We start from the raw sequence: 20,525 nt of genomic DNA, 5'->3' as shown, positions 1-20,525 counted from the left end.
GACAACTTTAGCTAGGTATTGTACATATTTTTATATAATGTATATGATTTTTTAAAAATCACACTTACTTTCTCTCTGAGCATTATAGATACTGGGCCAGTGAGATTGTTCAGTGAGTTAAGACACTTGTTTCTGTTCCCAATAATCTGAGTTTGAGCCCCAGAACCCACATGTTGAAGGAGAGCACAAACTCCTGAATGCTCTCCTCTGACCTCCACATGCACACCTTGGCATGAGTATGCCTCCAGGAACCAAGCAAGCAAGCCTTTCCAAAAGATCATTGTTTTCCATAAATACACTGACATTTACGCAGAATGTTTTGAGGGCATGTTCAAGGTTGGCTTGTGCCCAACTGTTCAAGCTGCTCTTTAATCATCCAAAACTTAAAGTTTTCTTCTTTTATGTCTTCCCTTATCTTTGATCAATAGTCTGAAATTCACGATCTCCAGTTCAAGAGTGATTAATTTTCTGAAATGCAGTACAAAATGATGCTTTTAATCTTTAGATGAAGTCTTCCATAGCTTTGAGCATTTTTGGGTTTGATATTTTGAATTCTTTCCCCGAGGGATACTAATTTCTTATATTGCATAGTCATTGCTTCTTTCTGTTTTAATACTTTTGTCTTTAAAATACTTTGAAAAGATCACTTGTTACATCCAACTCTATGTGTTCAAGAATTCACGTGTAACTAGTGTCTATTTTTTGTGATTTCTAAGTCAGTTGCGCATAACGATTTCTTCTGTTCCTTTTCTTTAGCTCAGTGGGCTTTCACTTTGTTCATCTGTCATCTTTCTGAGCTCTTGTTTTTATGAAGTCATTCTTCCTTATGAAGGGCTTACACATGCTTCCATTTATTTCCTTTCTTATCACAGCTCCCTGGCTCTCTTTAGCTTGTGTTTGGCTTACCTGTCTCTCTACATTGTGTCTAGATAGCCGATGTCCTTTGAGGAACGTGACTCACACTTTGGCAGCCTGGCTAAGGTTCTATGTTTGTTCTCGACTCTTTTCAATGATTTTCTTTTCTAGATGTTTTTTGTTTGGTTTTCTTTTTTACTGCCCCCCCCCATCATGTCTTGTATCTCCTGGTTTTTTTTTTTTTTTTTTTTTTTTTTTGTAGCAGGAGGTGTGGTGGAGATGAAGGTGGAGTTGAAGAGGGAGCTCATCTGAGATGAAAGACAATCTTTGTTACATTAATTGGGTGCCGTGTTCTCCTGTGAACTTTTGTTAAATATTTTATACTATGTTCATGCCGTTCAGTTGGGAAAGTTTCTGTCCAACTTTGGATTCAATACAGCGATGCCCTCCATTTGTTGTGTGTGTGCTGATGGGGATCAAACACAGGGTCCGGTGCCGAGAGCCCTCCTACTGAATCCCAGGCCCTGCCCATCCTCTCACCTTCTGTTGGGCAGCCTTGGAGGCTTCTGGGACAGTCACGCCCTTGCTGCTCATGCTCATGGTTTGTGTCATTAGATTAGTCCCTACAGCAGTTTTCCCAAGTGCTCTGCCAGAAGAAGGGATAAGGAGGCCCCTTTGGCATGTCACTCTGTCAGCGTGGGTGCTATGAAGACAATGAAGATACATTACGATGGCTTTGGAGAATATGGACTGGGTTGGGACCAGTCAATTTGTAGGTTTTTGTTCATGTACTTTGCTTTTGAGGATCAGACAAAGACAAGTCCCCGCCCCCTCTAGCTTTTCCTTTTCACTGTGCCCCATATTTTTATTATGTCTGGAGCAAGAAACTTTCACTGTATTTCCTATCCAGATCATTTATGCGTGTTCAGACTGTGATGGGGGTCCTGGATTCTTTCCCAGGGCAAAAGCACGTCTCTGCTCGTGCTTGGGGTGGAATGTGGAAGGAATAGGGAATAAGACAGGGATCCCCTCACCCATGAAGGTCACAGAGGAGGGCCGTGAAAGTCAGGTGTTAAGTGGACTCTCCACTTTCCCCTGGTGGGATCAGCTTCCTGGGACTCTGGTAAAAGATCAGAGGGCTTTGTGGTTGATTGGAAAGGTGACCCATGCTTTTTCAAGCATTAACAGGTTCAATGGATGACTGATTGTTTGTCTTGAGAGTGGAGCCTGTGGCAATGCCCACTCCTGGTGCTTTTGGACACTGATGGTTTATTTTCACTTAGGTCCAGATGACTTGTGTTTAGAAGGGAGAGCTCGAAGCCTGGGAGGGAGAAAGCGGTCCTCTGGGTGACAGGAGGCATTCCCATTAACGGGAGTATGATTAAAAGTGCCAAGTGAGAGTCTAGGATAAAGTCACATGAGCAGAAAATCATGAAAATGTGAAGAGGGGACTTTGACCCCCACAGAGAAACAGCCACATGAAAGGAGCCCATTCAGAGGTGCACAGGGGACAGTGACTCAGCTGAATGCAGCATCTCCTGAGATCCTTTCTTCTTGGGGTAATTTTAGATCAAGAACCATTGAAAATCTTTCTTACTTGCGCTCTTCCAAAGGGTAGTTGACCAACCTGTAAACTAAAAAAAAAAAAAATCCCTGAAGTAGTATTTGTTTAGGTGTAATTGGGTTTCCTTCTGAGTTCTAAGATCCTTGAAGGAACCTCTGCTGGAGATGTAGTTATAATCATTGCAGTAATTTTCATTTGTAACTAGAAATTTGTCATTGGCTCAAGACTACATTGATAATATTTGTAGTCATGGTTGACAGAATTTATTTGGCAAAACTCCTTAAATCATGTTTTCTTTTCATCTAGGAAAGAGAATAAAGATACTATTTTTTTTAAAAAAACTGATAAGTTGTCTACACAAAAGATTTAAATAATAAAAAGGTGAGTAAGATGGGCATGCCTATTACCTCAGCACCTGGATAGAGGCAGGAAGTCAACAGTTCAAGCCCAGCCTCAAATACAAAATGTGTTTCAGGAAAGGCTGGGCTATATGAGATCCTATCTCAAAAACACAAACAAACAACAAAACAAAACAAAAAACCCCAGCAGTCTATAGAATGGGAAAAAAAACCTTCACTAACCCCACATCTGACAGAGAGCTGATTTCCAATATATATATATAAACTAGATATCAACAAAGCAAGTATTCCAACAAAAAATGGGATACAGATCTAAACAGAATTCTCAATAGAGGAATCTCAAATGGCTGAAAACACTTAAAGAATTTTTCCACATCCTTAGCAATTGGGGAAATGCAAATCAAAATGACTCTGAGATTCCATCTTACACCTGTCAGAATGGCTAAGATTAAAGACACAACTGACAGCTCATACTGGAGAGGATGTGGAACAAAGGAAATACCCCTTCATTGCTCATGGGAGTGCAAATTGAAGAGTCATTTTGGAAATCAATATGGTAGTTTCTCAGAAAACTGGGAATCAATCTACCACAAGACCCAGCTGTACCACTCGGGCATATACCCAAAGGATGCTCAATCATGTCGCAAGGACACTTGCTCAGCTATGTTCATAGCAGCTTTACTTGTAATAGCCAGAACCTGGAAACAATCTAGATGCCCCTCAACAAGGAATGGATAAAGAAAATGTGGCACAGCTGCAACCCTTGGGAGAGCAGACCCCGCACCTCAACTGGGCAGCACAATAGAGCCAAACCTGTCGGCAGAGGTGTGGGTGAGCCAGCATCAAAGTTGTGAGTATGGGAGAGCTGTCCCTACTACTCGTCTGTCATGCAGCAGCGTGGGTTGGGGGAGAGATAAACCCCTTACCCCTCACCCCTTACTGTCTGTGACAGATGAGCAAGCTGACCCTCCCCCTTTTCATCTGCAGCACTTGGGAAAGTGGACCCTGCACCTGCACAGTAGGGCTGACCCTGTAGGTGGAGGTGTGGGTGAGCCAGCCCCAAAGTTGTGAGCATGGGAGAACTGTTCCCATTACTCATCTGTCATTTGGCAGCATGGGTGGGGGAGAGATGCCCACCACCTTGCCCATGAATGCCTGAGGCAGGTGGAAGAGCTAGCCCCGAGATCATAAGAGCGGGAGAGATGTGCCTGTCTCTCATCAGTGAGAGCACTTGGTGGACTGGTCCCTACACTTTGCCTGGACAGCACAGTAGAGCTGGCCCTGGAGGTGGAGGTGTGGGAGAGCTGATCCTGAGGATGTGACAGCAGGAGAACTGGCCCCGCCCCTTGTTCATTGCTTTAAGGGGTGAACTAGCCAGGGAAAAATGTGGCTGGGATGTAAAATAAATAAATTAATCAATTAAAAAAAGAAACAAAAATGGCAAATGAAATAGAAAATATCAGCATCACCTGACACCAAGAGAGGGTTGAATTTTTTAATTAAAAACCAGAAAAATGACGATTTACAAGGTAGTTAAAAAAGAATGATTTAGTAGAGAAATAGGCACCCGGAAGAACAGAGAATTTTCAGATAAGGAACTGTTATGTGCTTAAAAACACTGTTTCATCCTAGTAATATAAGGAACTATTTTTGCATATCACTTGTTAAAATTATGACAGAAGTTAAAAGGTTGGCCTCGAGCTACAGTTCCGGGGTGAAGAGCTTGTCTAGCGTGCAAGAGGCGCTGAGTATGGTCCCGAACACTACCAAGAAATAACAAAAGTTATACTGCAGAGGTGTGATGGGCATGCACCATGGTTGTGCTTCACTCTCAATGAGAGAAATACAGTTTTAGCTACTCAGACTCAAACCCAGAGTAAAATCCAAGTTTGCCTTGGCTCAGGGATTGCCTTTAGCCACGTTCTCTCATAACTCAGCCAGAGAAGTACAGAAAGCGCATGGTTGCCAAGCAGAAAGTTAGGCACTTTTCTGTAAGTAGGTGGAAATCCCTTGAGGCACAGGAGTGGTCAGGCTCTTTTCTGGGGGACCTTCAGCTGCCAGGTTCCACCCACAGAGCACCCTAACTGCCCTAATGCCTAGATCCAGCCCCTGCCCTACAGAGTAAAAAGCCCAAGCTCAGAGCTTGAAATCCTGAGAATCCCCGAGCTTGCTCCAAGTTCTTGACTTGAAATCCCACCAGTCCTCACCCTGGAAATCTCCACCCTGGAAAGCCCCCCCCAATGCTATATAAACCCTGCCTTCTGCTCAGTTCTCTGCTGCTTCATAGCCACAGAGGCAGCCACTCTCCTGGGTTTTTCCCTCCCAGTAAATGTCTTGTGTGAGGTTTGTTGTGCAGTGTGACTTTGTGGTATTCCTTGGCTTCTGCTGCCAAGGATACCATTCCTCTCAGAGCTGTTACACTTACAGTAGGTAAATGGATAAATAACCTGACCGAGTATTAACTAGTCTTTGAAAAAGGCAGATCTCTAAATGCTGATATGGAAAATTATCTCTGGAAGCATTAGTTATATTTATGTAATATACATATACATGTATGTTTAAGTGAATCAAGAAACCTAAGGCCGTTTACCTTTTGGGACAATGATTGTGTTATAGTTTACTTTTGAAATTTCATACTCATGCATGTATTTATTTATTTATTTATTTATTATTATTTATAATATCAATACTTGTTCTATTAGTCTGTTGATCTTGAATATATAAGCCATTTTTTCTTTATAACTGTCTTAAAAAGCTAGATACACTGGGCAGTAGTGGCACATACGTTTAATCACAGTGCTTGGGAGGCAGAGGCAGATGGATCTCTGTGATATACAGGTATACAGAGCTAGTTCCAGGACAGCCAAGGGCACACAGAGAAACCCTGTCTCAAAAAACAAAAAAACAAACACAAAGAAAAACAACACAAGCCAAACAGAAAAACAAACTAGCTACTATATGTCATTAAAATAATGAATCATGTTTTTTCTTCATTGCATATTTAATATGTGTTGCATATGTATATACATCTATAAGTACAGAACCCTACCCGAACTTCCCCACCCCAGCATGCAGTTCTATGGATACATGAAATGAGCAGAATGATGCAATGAGTTGCAGCCTCTTCAATGTTGTCATTTTTAATTACAAGTATCAGCAAGGACTAGTATCTATTAGTGCATACCATTAATAACTAGTGCATAGTAACGGCTTCATGGTGACTTTCTCACATGTGCGGCTCTCCTGCTTTGATTGTGTTCACAGTCCAGCAGGCTCCTGCCAGAGCTCTGGATCTTTCTCTCTCTGTTAGCTGCAAGTGCTTCAGCCCGAGGTAAGCCTCTGCAGCCCTTTTCTCCTCATGAGCACGAGCTATTGAGTTACCTCAGGTGGTCAGAAGCTTTTTGTCCTGTTTCCTGGCTCATGAAACACTTCCTTGGAATCCATTTCAAAGGGCGATTTCATTTCTGTAATTACACCGGGGGACTCAAATGCTATTCAGCCCGTGTTTTCCTTGCTGGACTCAGGGAGTGCACTCACCTGGTCACACTGACATTTGCTCTCTGCATGTCACAGACAAGCCTACAATGAAAGGGACATGATAATGGTGGGCTGAAGAATAAAGGAACCAAAGAGACCAGAAGTTCACTTCAGTTCAAAGGAGTAGAACTTGAAATCTGAAGTAGTAAGACACTGTCTTCAGTGTCTGACTGAGGACTTCAATTTGATGATTTTTAGGCAGTTTTTGGTGTGGATTTATCTACTGCCTTACCCATGTTGTATATTGGAAAGATGAGATGGACTGAAATCAGTAAAGATTGTTCATAATAACATTGGCTTGAAGATTATATCTTTATCATATCAATTGCTAATTCCATTGTCAGTTCATTTATTTCAATTTTGAGAATCTGAAGTTAGGGCTGTGTGTAGCTCAGTGGTAACACATTTGCCTCGCATGCGTGAGGCCCTGGGTTCAAGTCCCGGTACTGAAAAGATAGTTCAGGCTCTCCATATTACTGCAATCTCCTGGGTGGTTCTTTAGCGTGTCAAAAGATTTGACTACCTTAGTTTGAGGAGTTTATTCCAATTTCCCCAAAGCAATTCAAAGAACAAGCTATTTAAACACACAGTGTTGCTCTCTAGAAGCATGGGCCTGTAGCCTGTGTGTATCTGCCTGCCTGAGGGGTGTGCAGCAGCAGTGGAAGGGGGTTCTCAGATGGGGCCAGGACTGTGCCTGTCTCCTGCAGGAATGCTCAAAAGCTGAGGAAAGCTAAAAGGAGTGGATTTGTTGGAGTATAGGAAATGGGACTGAAGTTATTTATTTCTTTTACTTCTTTAATGACATTTCTGAACTAAAAACAAACAAACAAAAAACAAAAACACAGTCTTGGAAATGGAAAGGAACAGAATCCGGGACAGGCAAGAAAGATGAACAGGAGACATCACAGATTTGGATCTCAAGGCAATGAGCTGGAGCTTCTCTCAGGCCCCGCCCCAAAAGATACTGGAGAAAGTTTTTCCACCAGGCTGTGCCAGGCCTTTAGCTACTTTGTATTATGTGGAAGTGGCTTCTTGGGTGGAGCCCTGCCCTGAGATATTGAGACTATAGTGCAAGGCATGGTGGCGCACGCCTTTAATCCCAGCACTTGGGAGGCAGAGGCAGGCGGATCTCTGTGAGTTCGAGGCCAGTCTGGTCTACAGAGTGAGTTCCAGGACAGCCAGGGCTCCATAGTGAGACCTTGTCTAGAGGAAAAAAAGAGAGAGAGAGAGAGAGGAGTACAATGCAGAGGAGAGATGACTCCGCACCTTGCCAAAGATGAAGAGAACATCTGTCCATTGCTACCCACAGGGCACAGTCTGATAAATAATTGCTTCTAAACACAGAAAGGTGCCACACTATAAACTTATCAAAGTAAATCAAGGCTGTAAGAATATACATAGAACACACTAAAGCTGTGTCAAGAAAACCAGGCCTGAGAATTTCCTGGATACACCAGACTGAGGAAAAAGGTGTAACTCCCTCAGCTGGACCTTGGAAAGAGGAGGACACGTGAATCGTGACGACCCTATCAACCTGTCAAACCTGACAACTCAGTGTGCATGTCAAGGGACCAATAGGCAGGGAACTGTCAACTGTCCTAGGGTCTTCAGCGTGTCTCAGTCCCTATCGTTCATGTGGCTGCTGTCCATCTGTCCACTGGCTCATCTCTCTGGACCCAGTCTTGCCTCTCATTTCTATAGCCTCCGATGTCTTTTACCTTGCCCTTCTGTGGATCAGCTCTGACCCTAACGCCTGCCTCTAAGGGGGCAGCTGCAGGATCGTCTCAGGCAGAGCCCCCACTGTCCCCACCACGCATGCCCTGTTCCTTATGCTAGTCCCTGTGGGGACTCTTCACCTCCCTCTCAGATTCTGCTTCAAGCCTCTCTGAAATTCTTTGAACTCTGTTGGGACTTAGAACTCATTTGTAGTCATTCTGTAACAAAGAGAGAGATATATATCTACTCTATGATGTGTAGTTTGTGATCTGATATTAATGTTGGTGATTTAGATTGGAATAAAAGAACCCGTGCTTGCCTTGGCCAGCCATCAAGGAGAGTGGGGTTTCTTGGCAAACAGTTGCCAATGCGACCACTGTATCTTGTGAATCTGTTGTTATTCAATATATTCTGACGCTGGTTCATTGATGTTTCTGTCCTAGCACACTCACAAACAGGGGCAACAGTGACTTTCCATAACAGTAGCCCGGCCTGGCTGTCCACCATCCTTCAAGCGGAGGGACTATTACAGTGCCTGGAAACAGATTCAGCATTTTGCCTTTTGTGTTTTCCCAGGTCCTCTCCCTTGCCGAATTCTTCTGGCCATGCATCCTGTTCATGATTCTGACAGTGCTTCGTTTTCAAGAACCCCCCAGACACAGAGATAACTGTAAGTTTCATTTTGAGTACAATTTTTAGATGCCAAATGTCCAAAAGAAAAAACATCTACCCTGTTCTCTGTTCTTTATCGACACTGAATTCTCAGTGGGGCAAGGGACCAGGGCTCTGTGACAACAGCAATATACCCGAGGACTGTGCCAGGAAGAGGCAATTCAGGTTTCTTCACTGCTTGAGAATGATATTAATAGATCTTTGCTCCATCTAGCAAATAGGTCTGTTCTCTCACCACAGCTGAACCGATGTGGGCTTGGATGTGTGACCCTTTTGTTCATTTAGGAAGAGTTAGAAGCAGAGGTAAGGGAGGTAGGTGCCTTCCATCTTAACATGCTATGATAGTGGTGATTATGGTGATGCTGGGTCAGACTGTGACTGATGGTGGAGGTTCACTGATAAAACTTACAAGAACTTCCTGCTCTCCAGAAGCATGGCCAGTCAGGTCACTCTGTCTGATTTGAAAGCTCAGTAGCCACCCCTCTCAAGAAATGGTGACCTGTTTTGCTTTGACTCTGCCAGTTGAAATGCATAGTTTGTCTGACTTTGGAAGCTACCCAAGGGAAAGTGATTACTAAATGTTAGAATTGATTTGAAATAGCTCGTCAGTAATATTTAGAGTCTGCATATTGAAAAGGGAATGAGTTAATGACTCATTTGTGCTTTGGAGGATGGCATTGTGTATTATAGAAAATGATGAAGCAGGTTATTACAATTTCAGTTCTGAAGAGCTGAAAATCCTTTTTAGGGTTTTTAAATTTTAGTGTTTTATTTATTCATTCAACACATATGTATCTAGGGCCTTTTGTTGCCTCAAAGAACTTTCTCCAAGACTGGCCTACTGGAATAGGATGAGAGAAGTGTTATAAGGGATTCCATATAAGAACAAGTGTACTCAAGGTTGGAGACTTCAACCTCTAACCAACCGAATATCCATTGGGGTGGCCTCCATTCTGGATGTGTTCCTGAGAAGGGATACAGAGCCACTCCTAATTTCTCTATGATCTTGTAAAACACCATGTCTTGTGTTTGCTAAAATTTCACTTTCCCTTAGTCATCCAACACATTTGTTTATTTTTCATCCATCCATTCACTCATTCTTGCTTGCTTATTCCTTCAGTTGTCAATTCTTTAGTGAATGCCTTATGTGTGAAAGACATTGTGCTAAATTCTGAACGTAGCGGATCTTCAAGTTTGGGTAAAGGAGATCATCTTCCAGAACCAAAGTAGACATCACGGGGAAAGCTTTTGCTTGGATTTCATGAGCTACAGCACATAGATCAGTAGCTTTCCAGTTGCCTGACATTATCATTGTCTCCATGCCCTGTCCACCTGTGCATGCAAAAGGCAGATAGGGTTGGGGCATGTGTCACCAACACTTGATTAAGGTGTTGGCTCATTATACATTATAGGAGTGTTTTTCCTGAAAGTTTCTCTCTATGTCCCTCCCTCCCTCTCTCCTTCCCTCCCTCCCTCCTTTTTCCCATCCTTTCCTCTTCCTCCTTCTCCTTCTTTTGAGACTGGGTCTGTCTATGTAGCCCTGGCTGCCCTGGAACTTACTATGTAGACCAGGCTGGCCTCAAACTCACAGAGATCTGCCTGCTTCTGCCTCCCCTATGCAGGGATTAATGGTGTGCACCACCATACCAGGTTTATGTAAGGTTTCTGCTATTATTTGATGTAGTAAAGCATTTTTTTTTTGTTCTATGTTACATTTAGAAATGTCATGTAAATGTTTAAGAATCCAAGTTGGCTTTTAGCTGAAAGCTTTTGCCCAAACTTAAAACATCCATTTTATTCTTCCCACTCATAGTTGATTTGCAAGAGGGCTGGTTGTGCCAGAGGCTTGGCCATGCAACAGAAGAGTGATGAGGGAAGCCAGTGAAGTACAGGGAGAGTTACACCATTTGGCGGGATGAGTGCAGGCACTGGGGAGGAAGCGCGAAGTGTGAAAGGACTTTGTGTTTCTCAAGTGATTCTGCAGATATCTTTTAAGTTAATGACAGGGTAAATAATAGAATGTTAGAGGGTCTAAATCTGTAGAATGGCTATCCTGCTGTGTTCTTTGCATAGCTGGTTCCTGCAACTGTGAAGAGGGGCAGCAAGGGATGCAAAAATGATACACACAGATGCAGAAAGCCTGGGATTGGTTGGTCTGGGCTCTCTGTTGGAGAAGCTGCATCATTCTCAATGTGCAGCATGTTTATTATTTATAGTTGAATAGAGATATGCGTTATTGCACATGGGTGAACAGGAGGCAGGGTTCTTATACACAGCCGAACAAGGAGACAGGGTAATTATAAACACCGAACAAAGAAGCAGGTTTGGTTAATGTCAGTAGGAGCACTGTTTCTAGAGGAGTAGTCTCCAGGCAGAAAACATCCAAGGGGAAAGCTATGGTGGACATTTTCAGTATCCACACATGGATCAGAGGAAGGCTTTGCTATCTCTCTGAGCCCCACCTGGGGAAGGTGTTGCACTTCCATGGAGCTGATTCAGTGGGGTCCTTGACATAGCTGTGCCCATGTCAAGCAATCCACATTCACTCAGGACCTGACTTGCCTTCTACATTCCTCTTTTTCTTATTTCTCAGATGTTCAGGATGAATCTTTATGCTTAGTGCAGGGGATTTCATTGCAGTGCTTGACACCAGACCACGGGGATGATAAGAAGCCTACCAGATGTGATGCCCAATAAAAGCAAAGGGACTGTTTTAGTAAACTAAAGGGATTGAAGTCCTTAGCTAATCGAGGATAATTTTTGCAGTGTTAGCAGGAGAAGCAGTTTGATCATAAACCTTTTGCTTTTCCAGGATGTGCCAATGTAATTAATCGGGCCACATCTATGCTATCATTATTGTGGGTCCAAACACCCAGGTGGTGCATCTCAATTATTTCCCAGTAATATCCACTCATACATTCATTACCCATGTGACATATTAAATCCTGTCTAAATCACAGGACTGTCACCTGCCCTGAATAGTTGAATGGAGGGAGCTCATGGGTACTCCAGGTAGTTAGAGAAGTGCCCTCCAAAATGGAGGAACTCCTCAGCATAAACAGCTATGGGAGAATATTGACCAAGTCACTAGATCAGAACACACAGGCCCAGGAGGCTTCTCCCTTCACTGCTCTTACCCTCATGAATGACCAGGCACATCAGAAATAGGATTGGGCTGTTAAAAAACCGAGTATCATTTCATCAGAGCTCATTCTGGGCCTCTGGAAAGTTGGGCTACCAGTGCAGGCTACTGGAAAATGCCAACTCGCCTAGCTTTTGCTGGTGGCTCATGTAGCCAGCCAGGCCAGAACTCCACCACCAGATGTCCTTCACCTTCTTGATGTCCCCCCCTCCCCCGATTCAGGCATGTATTTGTCCATCAGTTTTACTATTATTTATTTTTCTCAAGTTGCCAAATTAATTTCCTCCTTCCCTGAAAACCAAGGGCACCCTTCCTCAACACGTGCCATAACCAGTGAAGCTTCAACATCTCCACCTCATTCCATGGTTTCTCCAAATATCCAAAGCACCAACATAAAACTATCTATCTCTCAGTTTCACTTGTCTCCCAAATCTCTTTATAAGTACTAACCTATTACTGCCTATTTCTAGATTCTACCTGTTAGCATCTAAGTAGCTAACTACAGATTCTACCTATTAATGTGTAACTGCCTTCTCTAGATTCTTCTTATTAATACACGACTGCCTATCTTGAAATGATCCTCCATCCATTCCTTCATTTGTTGTGTTATCCTTATTTCTTTCCTTACTTTCTTAGTGTGCTTCTCATGAGAGCACTCCCTTTTCTAATCAATGAGAGTTCCCCATAGTCAGTGTCTACTGTTTATGACTTTGGGTGCCACCTGCCACATCCTGCATGAGACAGCAGGAGAATAAAGAAAGGATAGATACATGGACACAGAAAAGCTGGGTTCTGGTGGGCTGGGCTTTTGGATGAAGAAGCCACTTGCCCTGCACATTATATACAATTGGACCAGGAGGCAGCGTCATTGCATATAACACCTTATTTCTGGTAGTAGGTGTCAGAACTAATATCTTCCTTGTGTCTATGTCCAGGTTACTTGCAAGCCCGGGATCTTCCCAGCCAGGGTGTTCTCCCTTTTGTTCAAGGACTTCTTTGCAACACTGGCTCAAACTGTAGGAACATCAGCTTTGAGAGTTCCATGGACCACCATTTTCGGTATGAGAAATACAAACATCCTTTTCTTAATTCTTAGGATGGTTTTATGTGCTGCCCCCTCTCCTCAAAGCCCCCAATCTCTACAACATCATGTGATTTTTTTATGCATGCTTAGTAATCTGGAATGTGTCAGGGATAATGAAAGACTAGACTTCAGAGTTAAAAACAAATCAGTTTTATTGCTCGGAGTCGTGTAACAATTGCTCCTGCTGATGTCCACTGCATCTCAAGACTCATAGCATGTTAAATGCTGATGAGAAAATTATGATCTGCTTTTAATTATTTTTCTGTAGTTAAACTCTTGACATCAAAATTACTTGCTTAGTCGCTTTTACTTTTTCATTTGAGTATCGTTGGAAAAATGAGTGGTTTGGGGGCTGACTGCTAGATGTTCTTACTGTGTGCTATTAGATGACCACGATCTTGTGCCAAGCTGTCATCAGGTGAAAGAGCAGCCAGGCACCACTTTCCCCTCTGCACTAACCCTCTTCAGATGCATGGTGTCTTTCCACTGTTTTCTTGGATTCTCATAATGCTGAGCTGTGCTGAGATAGCCCATGGCCTTCCTTGGTATTGTTAAGCAAGAGACAAAGCAGGAGTTGGTTTAAGTGACAAGATCCAAAATGAAGAGGTTTAGCTTGGAGAATCCAAAATGTTCCAGGAACTTTTCTCAGGTGGAAGAAAGAATGGAAGAAGGTGACTAGTTGATCATTATGGTTTGAATTTATCAGGTTAAATGATGTGGAGTTGAATTCATGCTTGTTGCAATTAAACAACTGAAGATTTTAAAACATGAAGCAAATGTTAAAACAGAAGGTGTTTATCTTTTAACCTTAGATTTTAAAATTTTATGTGTATGTTTTTGCCTGAATATTTAATATGTGGTATGTGTTTACCTGGTGCCAACAGAGGGTGGAGGAGGGAGTTGGATCTCCTGGAAGTGGAGTTACGGATGGTTGTGAGTTACCATGTAAGTCCTCCTGGAAACCAAACCCAAGTTTTCTGCAAGAGCAACAAGTGCTCTTAACTGCTGAGCCACTTCTCCACTCCTGTCTTTCTACTTTAAATAGAATCCTTCCAGATAATTTTAGACATAATGGGTACAATAATTATAAGTGGTGCTGTTTATATAACATAACATCCTAAACTGAACAGCTTTGCAGAAACACGTAAGAAGTCCATATTGATTTCTCACAGTTCTGGCTACTGGGAAGACCAATACTGAAGTACCAATATTTGGTAATGACACTTGCTCACAGAAACTACCTTCTACCTGGTCATTAAATGGCAGAAAGTCCAAGGGGTCTCTCTGGAGCCTAACTTACAAAAGTACTAATTCTGGTCACCAAGTCCCCTATCTCATGACCAAATCCCCTCCCTGTATCTCTTAATAACTTAGGGCTGAGTAGCAACATAAAGCTACATGGCAAAGATGCAAATATTGAGCCCTTTGCAGGCGCTTATTTTTCTGAGATAGGTGTGTAAAAATAGAGGAGACTCTTTTGAAGTCATATAAATAACAATCCTGAAATGCCCCATGACCTCTTCTCTTTCTCGCGAGTGTGCAGAATAAAAGAAGGAAGATCCAAGACTCTCAGAGAAGCTTTGGAGACAGAGAGTTACCATCCCCTTATGTTCTCTGTGACTAGGGCTTCTCACCCCCCATCTCAATTATGTGACGATTAAGGGACAAAATACAGAAGACTGTGACACAGAATCGAGCACCAGACCAGTGGGAGTTGTAATAAGTTCTTAATAGAGTGGATGCACCTTTTAAAAATCTTTAAAATCATTTAAAATCTCAACATTCTGTTGTCTGTTTCTGTCTCTTTCTCTCTGTGTTTGCATGTCATGATGAGCATGCAGACGTCAAAGGAAAATCTGGGACAGTTGATTCTCTCTTCCTACTTTGTGGGTACCGAGGACTGAACTCAGGTCATCAGCCTGGCAGTGAACACCTTTACTCTCTGAGCTATCTCACGATCTCTTGTTCTGTTTCAGTCTTCTACATGTGTGTATCCAATTTTCCCCACACCATTTGTTAATGAGGATGCCTTTTCTCTAATGAGTATTTTTGACAACTTCATCAAAAATCAAGTATCTGTAGCTACATGGGTTTACGTTTGGATCTTCTGTTAATTACTCTAAATGCCCAGTTTTGTGCCAGAACCATGCTGTTTTTGTACTATGGCTTTGCTGTGTAACTTGAAGTAAAATATGATGTTTTATGCCTTATTTATTCATTTTGCTTAGGATTGCTATGGCTATCTGAGGCTTTTATGCTTACAGATGAGTTTTAAGGTGTTTTTTTCTACTTTTGTGATGAATAACATCAAAATTTTGATGGGAATCATATGAATCTATAAATTATTTTTGGTAGGATGGCCATTTTCAAAATATCTAATCTACAAGAGAGCTCCCCACCTTTTAGTGCTTCTTTAACTTCTTTTGAGAGTTTTTTTTTAAAAAAGTTTTCACTGTAGAGGTCTTTTACTTTCTTGCTTAGGGTTTTGTAAGGTATTTTCTAAGGCTCCTGCAAAAGGCATTGTTTCCCTTATTTCTTTTAAGAAAGAAATAAGTTTGTCATTGTTATATAGAAATGCTACAAATTTTAGTGTGTTGATTTTGTAGCCCACCACTTTGCTCCAAGTGCTTATCAGTAGTAAGAGTGGAGTCTTTAGAGAATTGTATCATTTGTAAATAAGGATACCTTGGCTTCTTCCTTTCCTATTTGTATCCATTTAATTTGCTGTTCTTATCTTATTGCTCTAGCTGAGACTTTCAGTTCTATATTGAGTAAGAGTGGAGAGAGTGGTCAGACACCCTTTTCTAGGTCCAGATTTTAGAGAAAATGCTTTCATGCTTCCCGTTTAGTACAATATATACATTCTCTTTTATTTTATTAAAGTATGTTCCTTTTATTTCCAGTTTCTTCAGGACTTTATCATGAAGAAATGGTGAATTTTATCAAAGGCCTTTTCTGTATTAAGATCTTGTGATTTCTGAGCATATGTGATGGGTTACAGTTATTGATTTACATGTATTGAACCTGTGTCTCTAAAATAAAGCCAACTTGATTATGATGAATATGTGGTCTTTTCAATATGATCTTTTGATACATTCTTGAAATTGGCTTGCAATTGTTTTGCTGAAAATTTTTATATCTATGTTTGTCCAGGAAATTGGTTAATAATATTCATTTTTGTTGTGTTTTTAATTATCATCAGGATAATATGCCTTACTATGAGATTGGCAGGGTCCTTTCCTTTTTTCCTTTTTTCATTTTATGGTGTTGGTCTGGTAGACTACTTTTTTTTTTTTAACTCCAAGAAATAACTAGCAGTTTTTTTTTTTTTTGCTTTTGTTTTTGTTTTTGTTTTGTCTGCGTGTGCCTTCATTTTAACATTCACATGCTAGTCTGCAGAAACTCAGGGGTCATAAAGTCAGCCTTTCAAGTGTTTACCTCACTTTCTCAAAACCGTAGTCAGTTGCAAAATTCTCCAGCCTTACTAGGATTTTAAGAACGTTAAATTTTAAAATTCTCCTTTTGGTACTGAGGAGAGCCAACGCAGATGCGTGGGAAATGTAAGGTGAAAACAGAAAGAACGGCAGAAGGAATGAGAAAAGTGCAAATGGTGAGAAAGAAACACACTCTGAGGGAGAGTCTGGCTTTCAGACCTGCCCTGCCAGCCGTCACTCATTTGTTTTCATGTTTCTTCAGGTATGATTTCTGCTGACATTTAACATAAAAATAAAACCAAACAACACACACACACACACACACACACACACACACACACACACGACCAAACAATAGAAACAAACCCCTCTGACTGTCTTGGTTTACAAACCCTGAAAACGTGTTTTCATTTCAAAACTAGTTGGGTATCACCATGGTCCATTTGCTTCACGAATGGCCGTGATCTTCCTAATCGCTCAGGGGAACCATACTTTGGGCAGAGCCTCCAGGTTCGTTCTGATGTGGAGTAGGATTATGAAAATCAGCTTCCTCATTCCTGGCTTTGTAGGGAGATTCCCCTCTGCTCCAGTAAGAGGATTTCAGAGCAAAACCACAATTATAACCAGCAGCAGATTAAGGGGCTATTCCCACAGGGTGTTTTGTTAGGGAGTCACTCCTTGTTCAAGCTAAAGTGAATAAATAGAAGCAAATTGGAAATGTTCTGTGCTACTCACATGCTCTGTACATCTGATCCCTCCTGCTGTCGATCATCCTTTAGCCCTGCCAGCGTGCTCTTTCCTCTTTCCTGCGTTACTTGCTTTGTCCTCTACTCTCAATTTCTGCCTAAAATACTACTTCTGCTAATAAGAAAAGTTTGGGGCTGCAGAGATGGCTCAGTGGCTGAGAGCGTGTACTGCTCTTGCGGAGGTCCTGAGTTCAGTTCCCAGCCCTCACATCAGCTGGGAGGGACTCAGCTTCGTAACCTCAGCTCCATGGGACCTGATTTCCTCTTCTGGCTTCGACAGGCACCTGTGCTCATACACAGACTCCCCACCTCTGTATAGACATGTACTTTAAAAACAAATGTTAAAAAAGTTTCAGTTATTTGAATTACCCACATGCCATGATAGCCTTTATGTTTGGCTTTTTTCCCAGTCTAAAGTGTTTCTAAGCTCCTAATGATCACTTCCCCCTTCTGCTGCTTCAGTCTGTTCTGTCTTCTTCATCATCTGTGCTGCCTCAAATTCCAGCTTCCCAGGTGACTTTTCACCCTTGTCTTTCAGAATTTCTAGCTTCTAAGATGCTCTGACTGACTGAGGACCCATTTTTTTTTTTCCTGAGTAGTTAAATCCTCCTGTTCACCCAAAGCATCCTTCATAGGTGGGAGTGGAATTACAATGTGAAATAAACGCCGTCCTCCCCAGCTTGCTTGTGGTCAAGCATGGCATTTTATCACAGCGATGGAAAGCCTCGCGAAGACAGAAATTGGTAACATACTTGTGGGTTATTTCTGCGATAGACTTGGTAATATTTGGGGGAGAACGGTGGGAGGATTTTTGAGCAAGGGAACCCATTGAGTGTTCAGAGTTTAATGAGCTACTGTGGGAACTTAGAAGATACTACTGAGAGCAGTGCAGACAATGGAGGCCGGGCTTGTGAAGTTTCAGAAGGAAGAAAGATTCTACCAGGGCTGTTTATATATTTTGTCTTAAGAGTCTGTGGTGTCTTGTCTGCTGAAGCTGAAGAATTGGAAGAGACAAGAACTAAGGCATTTGAAATCCTCTGGGAAGTGTTTCCTCAGGACTAGCACACAGAAGCTGTGTTCTAGAGGCAACCAAGGTTGTATCTCTTGTTGGCAGTCAAACTTGGTAGGAGTCATGAAGAGCAGCTGGGATTTGACACCATGAGAGGTCAAGAGAGGCCACTGGTGAAGGTAAAGCCTCATCAGTAGTGAAAACCCCAGGATGGAAGTGGTCATGAAGAGAAGTTGAGGCTTGATACAACATGGCAGGGCCAGAGTCCCTGAAGACATCACAGGAGAGGCTATTGGTGAGGTTGCAACCCAGCTGCAGTGGAGACCCCAACATTTTGTAGATGCCATTAGCATGGGACAACTACCAAGGACAGCAGCAGGTGTGGAATGGAACCAGCCTGAGTCTATGAGACAAGTCGTGTTTGCTATAAATGCCTTTCCAAGCCCTCTGAAGGAGCTCGGAAGATTCTGAATGGTCCCAGATGTCTGATACTGACTTTACACTCTTGAACTTTGGTTTTGCCTTGTTCAGATTGTGACTGTGCCCTGGTTCTTCCCTCTTGAAATATGAATGTATTTAACTTATTCTGATTTTACTGGACCCCCAAATTTAAAGACTTTGGGTTTTTGAAGAGTCGTTGACATTTTAGAGAGATGTTGGAGGCTTTCAACTTTGAGAGAGACTTTAAATGTTTTAAAGAGACAAACATTTTAAAGTGTTTGAATTTTTAAAGACTGTGGGTCTTTTAAAAGTTGTAATGTTTTATTCTGTAATTTCAATGTTGTCATGCCAATTGGGAGCCAAATGAGAAAAGAAGGGTTAGAGTGGAATAGTGATTTGTTTGTGTGTCAAGATGACAAGGGGTCATTTGCTCCATCTAGTTTTGTGTCAGCTTGACACAAACTGGAGTTAACTGAGAAAAAGAAGCTGTAATTGAAAAAATGCCTCCATTAAGATTGTCCTGTAGGCAAGTCTGTAGTGCATTTTAAAAATTAGTGATTGATGTGGGAGCCCAGCTCACTGTTGGTGCTGATTCTGGTAGCTGTGAGAATGCAGGCTGAGCAAGCCACGGAGAACAAGCCATTAAGCAGTGTTTTTCAGCTTTTACTTCAGTTCCTGTCTCCAGTTTCCTGCTCTGCTTGAGTTCCTGCCTTAATTTCCCTCCTCAGTGATGGACTCTTATTGGAAGTGTAATATGAAATAAACCCCCCTTCCCCCCACCCCAACTTTCTTATGGTCATGTCTGACCAAGACATGTGTCATCTGCTCTATTTTTCCTAATTTGTGTTTTCCTAATTTTATCCTTCCCACATAAAATTACATTGGCACCCTTATTTTAAAAATTTATTGATTCCTATAGACCCAGGAAGCAAGGATGGTTACTTCAAGTTTTCAAAGGTCATAATCACTTCTTTATTTTCCTTGGCACAGATGCCCTAACCAGTAGCTCTGAGGTGGGAACCACCCCTGCATGTTACTTTCTAATTGGACTCTTCATAAAGAGGCAAAGAGATGACACTTTCACAGAGAGCCTATGGGTAGACAGACTCTCTACAAAACTGTACATGCCATTATTACCACAGCTGCTCTAGAGTTCAGAATATTGAATAAAGCATAATTATACTTGAACCTTAAGATCTAATTTAAAATGCCTCATTTGATTTCAGGCTTATTTCAAATCTAACACTTTTCAGCCTTCCAGTTTCTCTTGTTTTAAATGTCAAGGTCTATGTTTTGCTGGGCCATAGCATATTTTGAAAACATATCCCTTCGCTGTATTCATATGTTTGGGACTAGAAGATGTTTCTTTGAACATGCATTGCTCCTTAAGTGTCAACCATATCCTCTTTAGATGATATGCAGCAAAGGTCTTGTACCCTGGACTTCAGAATCAATAATGAAATAAGTCAAGACTTTGGGGACTGTTGAGATTGAGCACATATTGTTTACATAAGAGAAGACCTCAAATTTTGAGATTTAGGTGCTGAGCATGGCAAGCTATGGACAGAACTGTGCTGTCCCATAATTCAGATATTGAAGCCTTAACTACGCATATGACTGTACCAATGACAGGACCTTTACAGAAGTTCACAGACACCCCAAGGGAAGATCTTTGATATAATAAACCTCTTCCAAGGAAAGGGAGAGACACCAGAGTGCTTCTCTATTCTGTCTGGACACATCTAAGCATGGCCATCTATATAGCATGAAGATGCCCCTTCCCCACCTTTGAGCCCAGCCCACCCAGGACCCTGCTCTCAAGGCCTCCAGCCTCCAGATCAGTGAGAAAAGATATTTGTGTTATTTCACACACCCAGTGCATGGTGCTGTATTACTGCAGCCCAACTATTGTACTTTATGTTTTCAGACGTAGTTCCCTTTGATTCTTTGATGATGCTTCATATTG

The 20,525-nt window shown here is 42.0% G+C and overlaps 1 protein-coding gene across 1 annotated transcript in view; it reads left to right on the top strand.

The window, feature by feature from the left end:
• The window catches only part of Abca13 (ATP binding cassette subfamily A member 13), a 436,683-nt gene that overhangs the window by 15,487 nt on the left and 400,671 nt on the right, over positions 1-20,525 (top strand). Inside the window, exons 2-3 of the mRNA XM_028891010.2 lie at positions 8,608-8,701; positions 12,781-12,904. Coding sequence (XP_028746843.1) covers positions 8,608-8,701; positions 12,781-12,904 — 218 coding nt within the window. The remainder of the gene's footprint in view (positions 1-8,607; positions 8,702-12,780; positions 12,905-20,525) is intronic.

Source organism: Peromyscus leucopus, chromosome 10 (genome assembly GCF_004664715.2).
Source record: "Peromyscus leucopus breed LL Stock chromosome 10, UCI_PerLeu_2.1, whole genome shotgun sequence".
NCBI lineage: Eukaryota > Metazoa > Chordata > Mammalia > Rodentia > Cricetidae > Peromyscus > Peromyscus leucopus.
The sequence above is the reverse complement of the archived record's forward strand: the minus strand, read 5'-3'. Positions and strand labels throughout refer to the sequence as shown.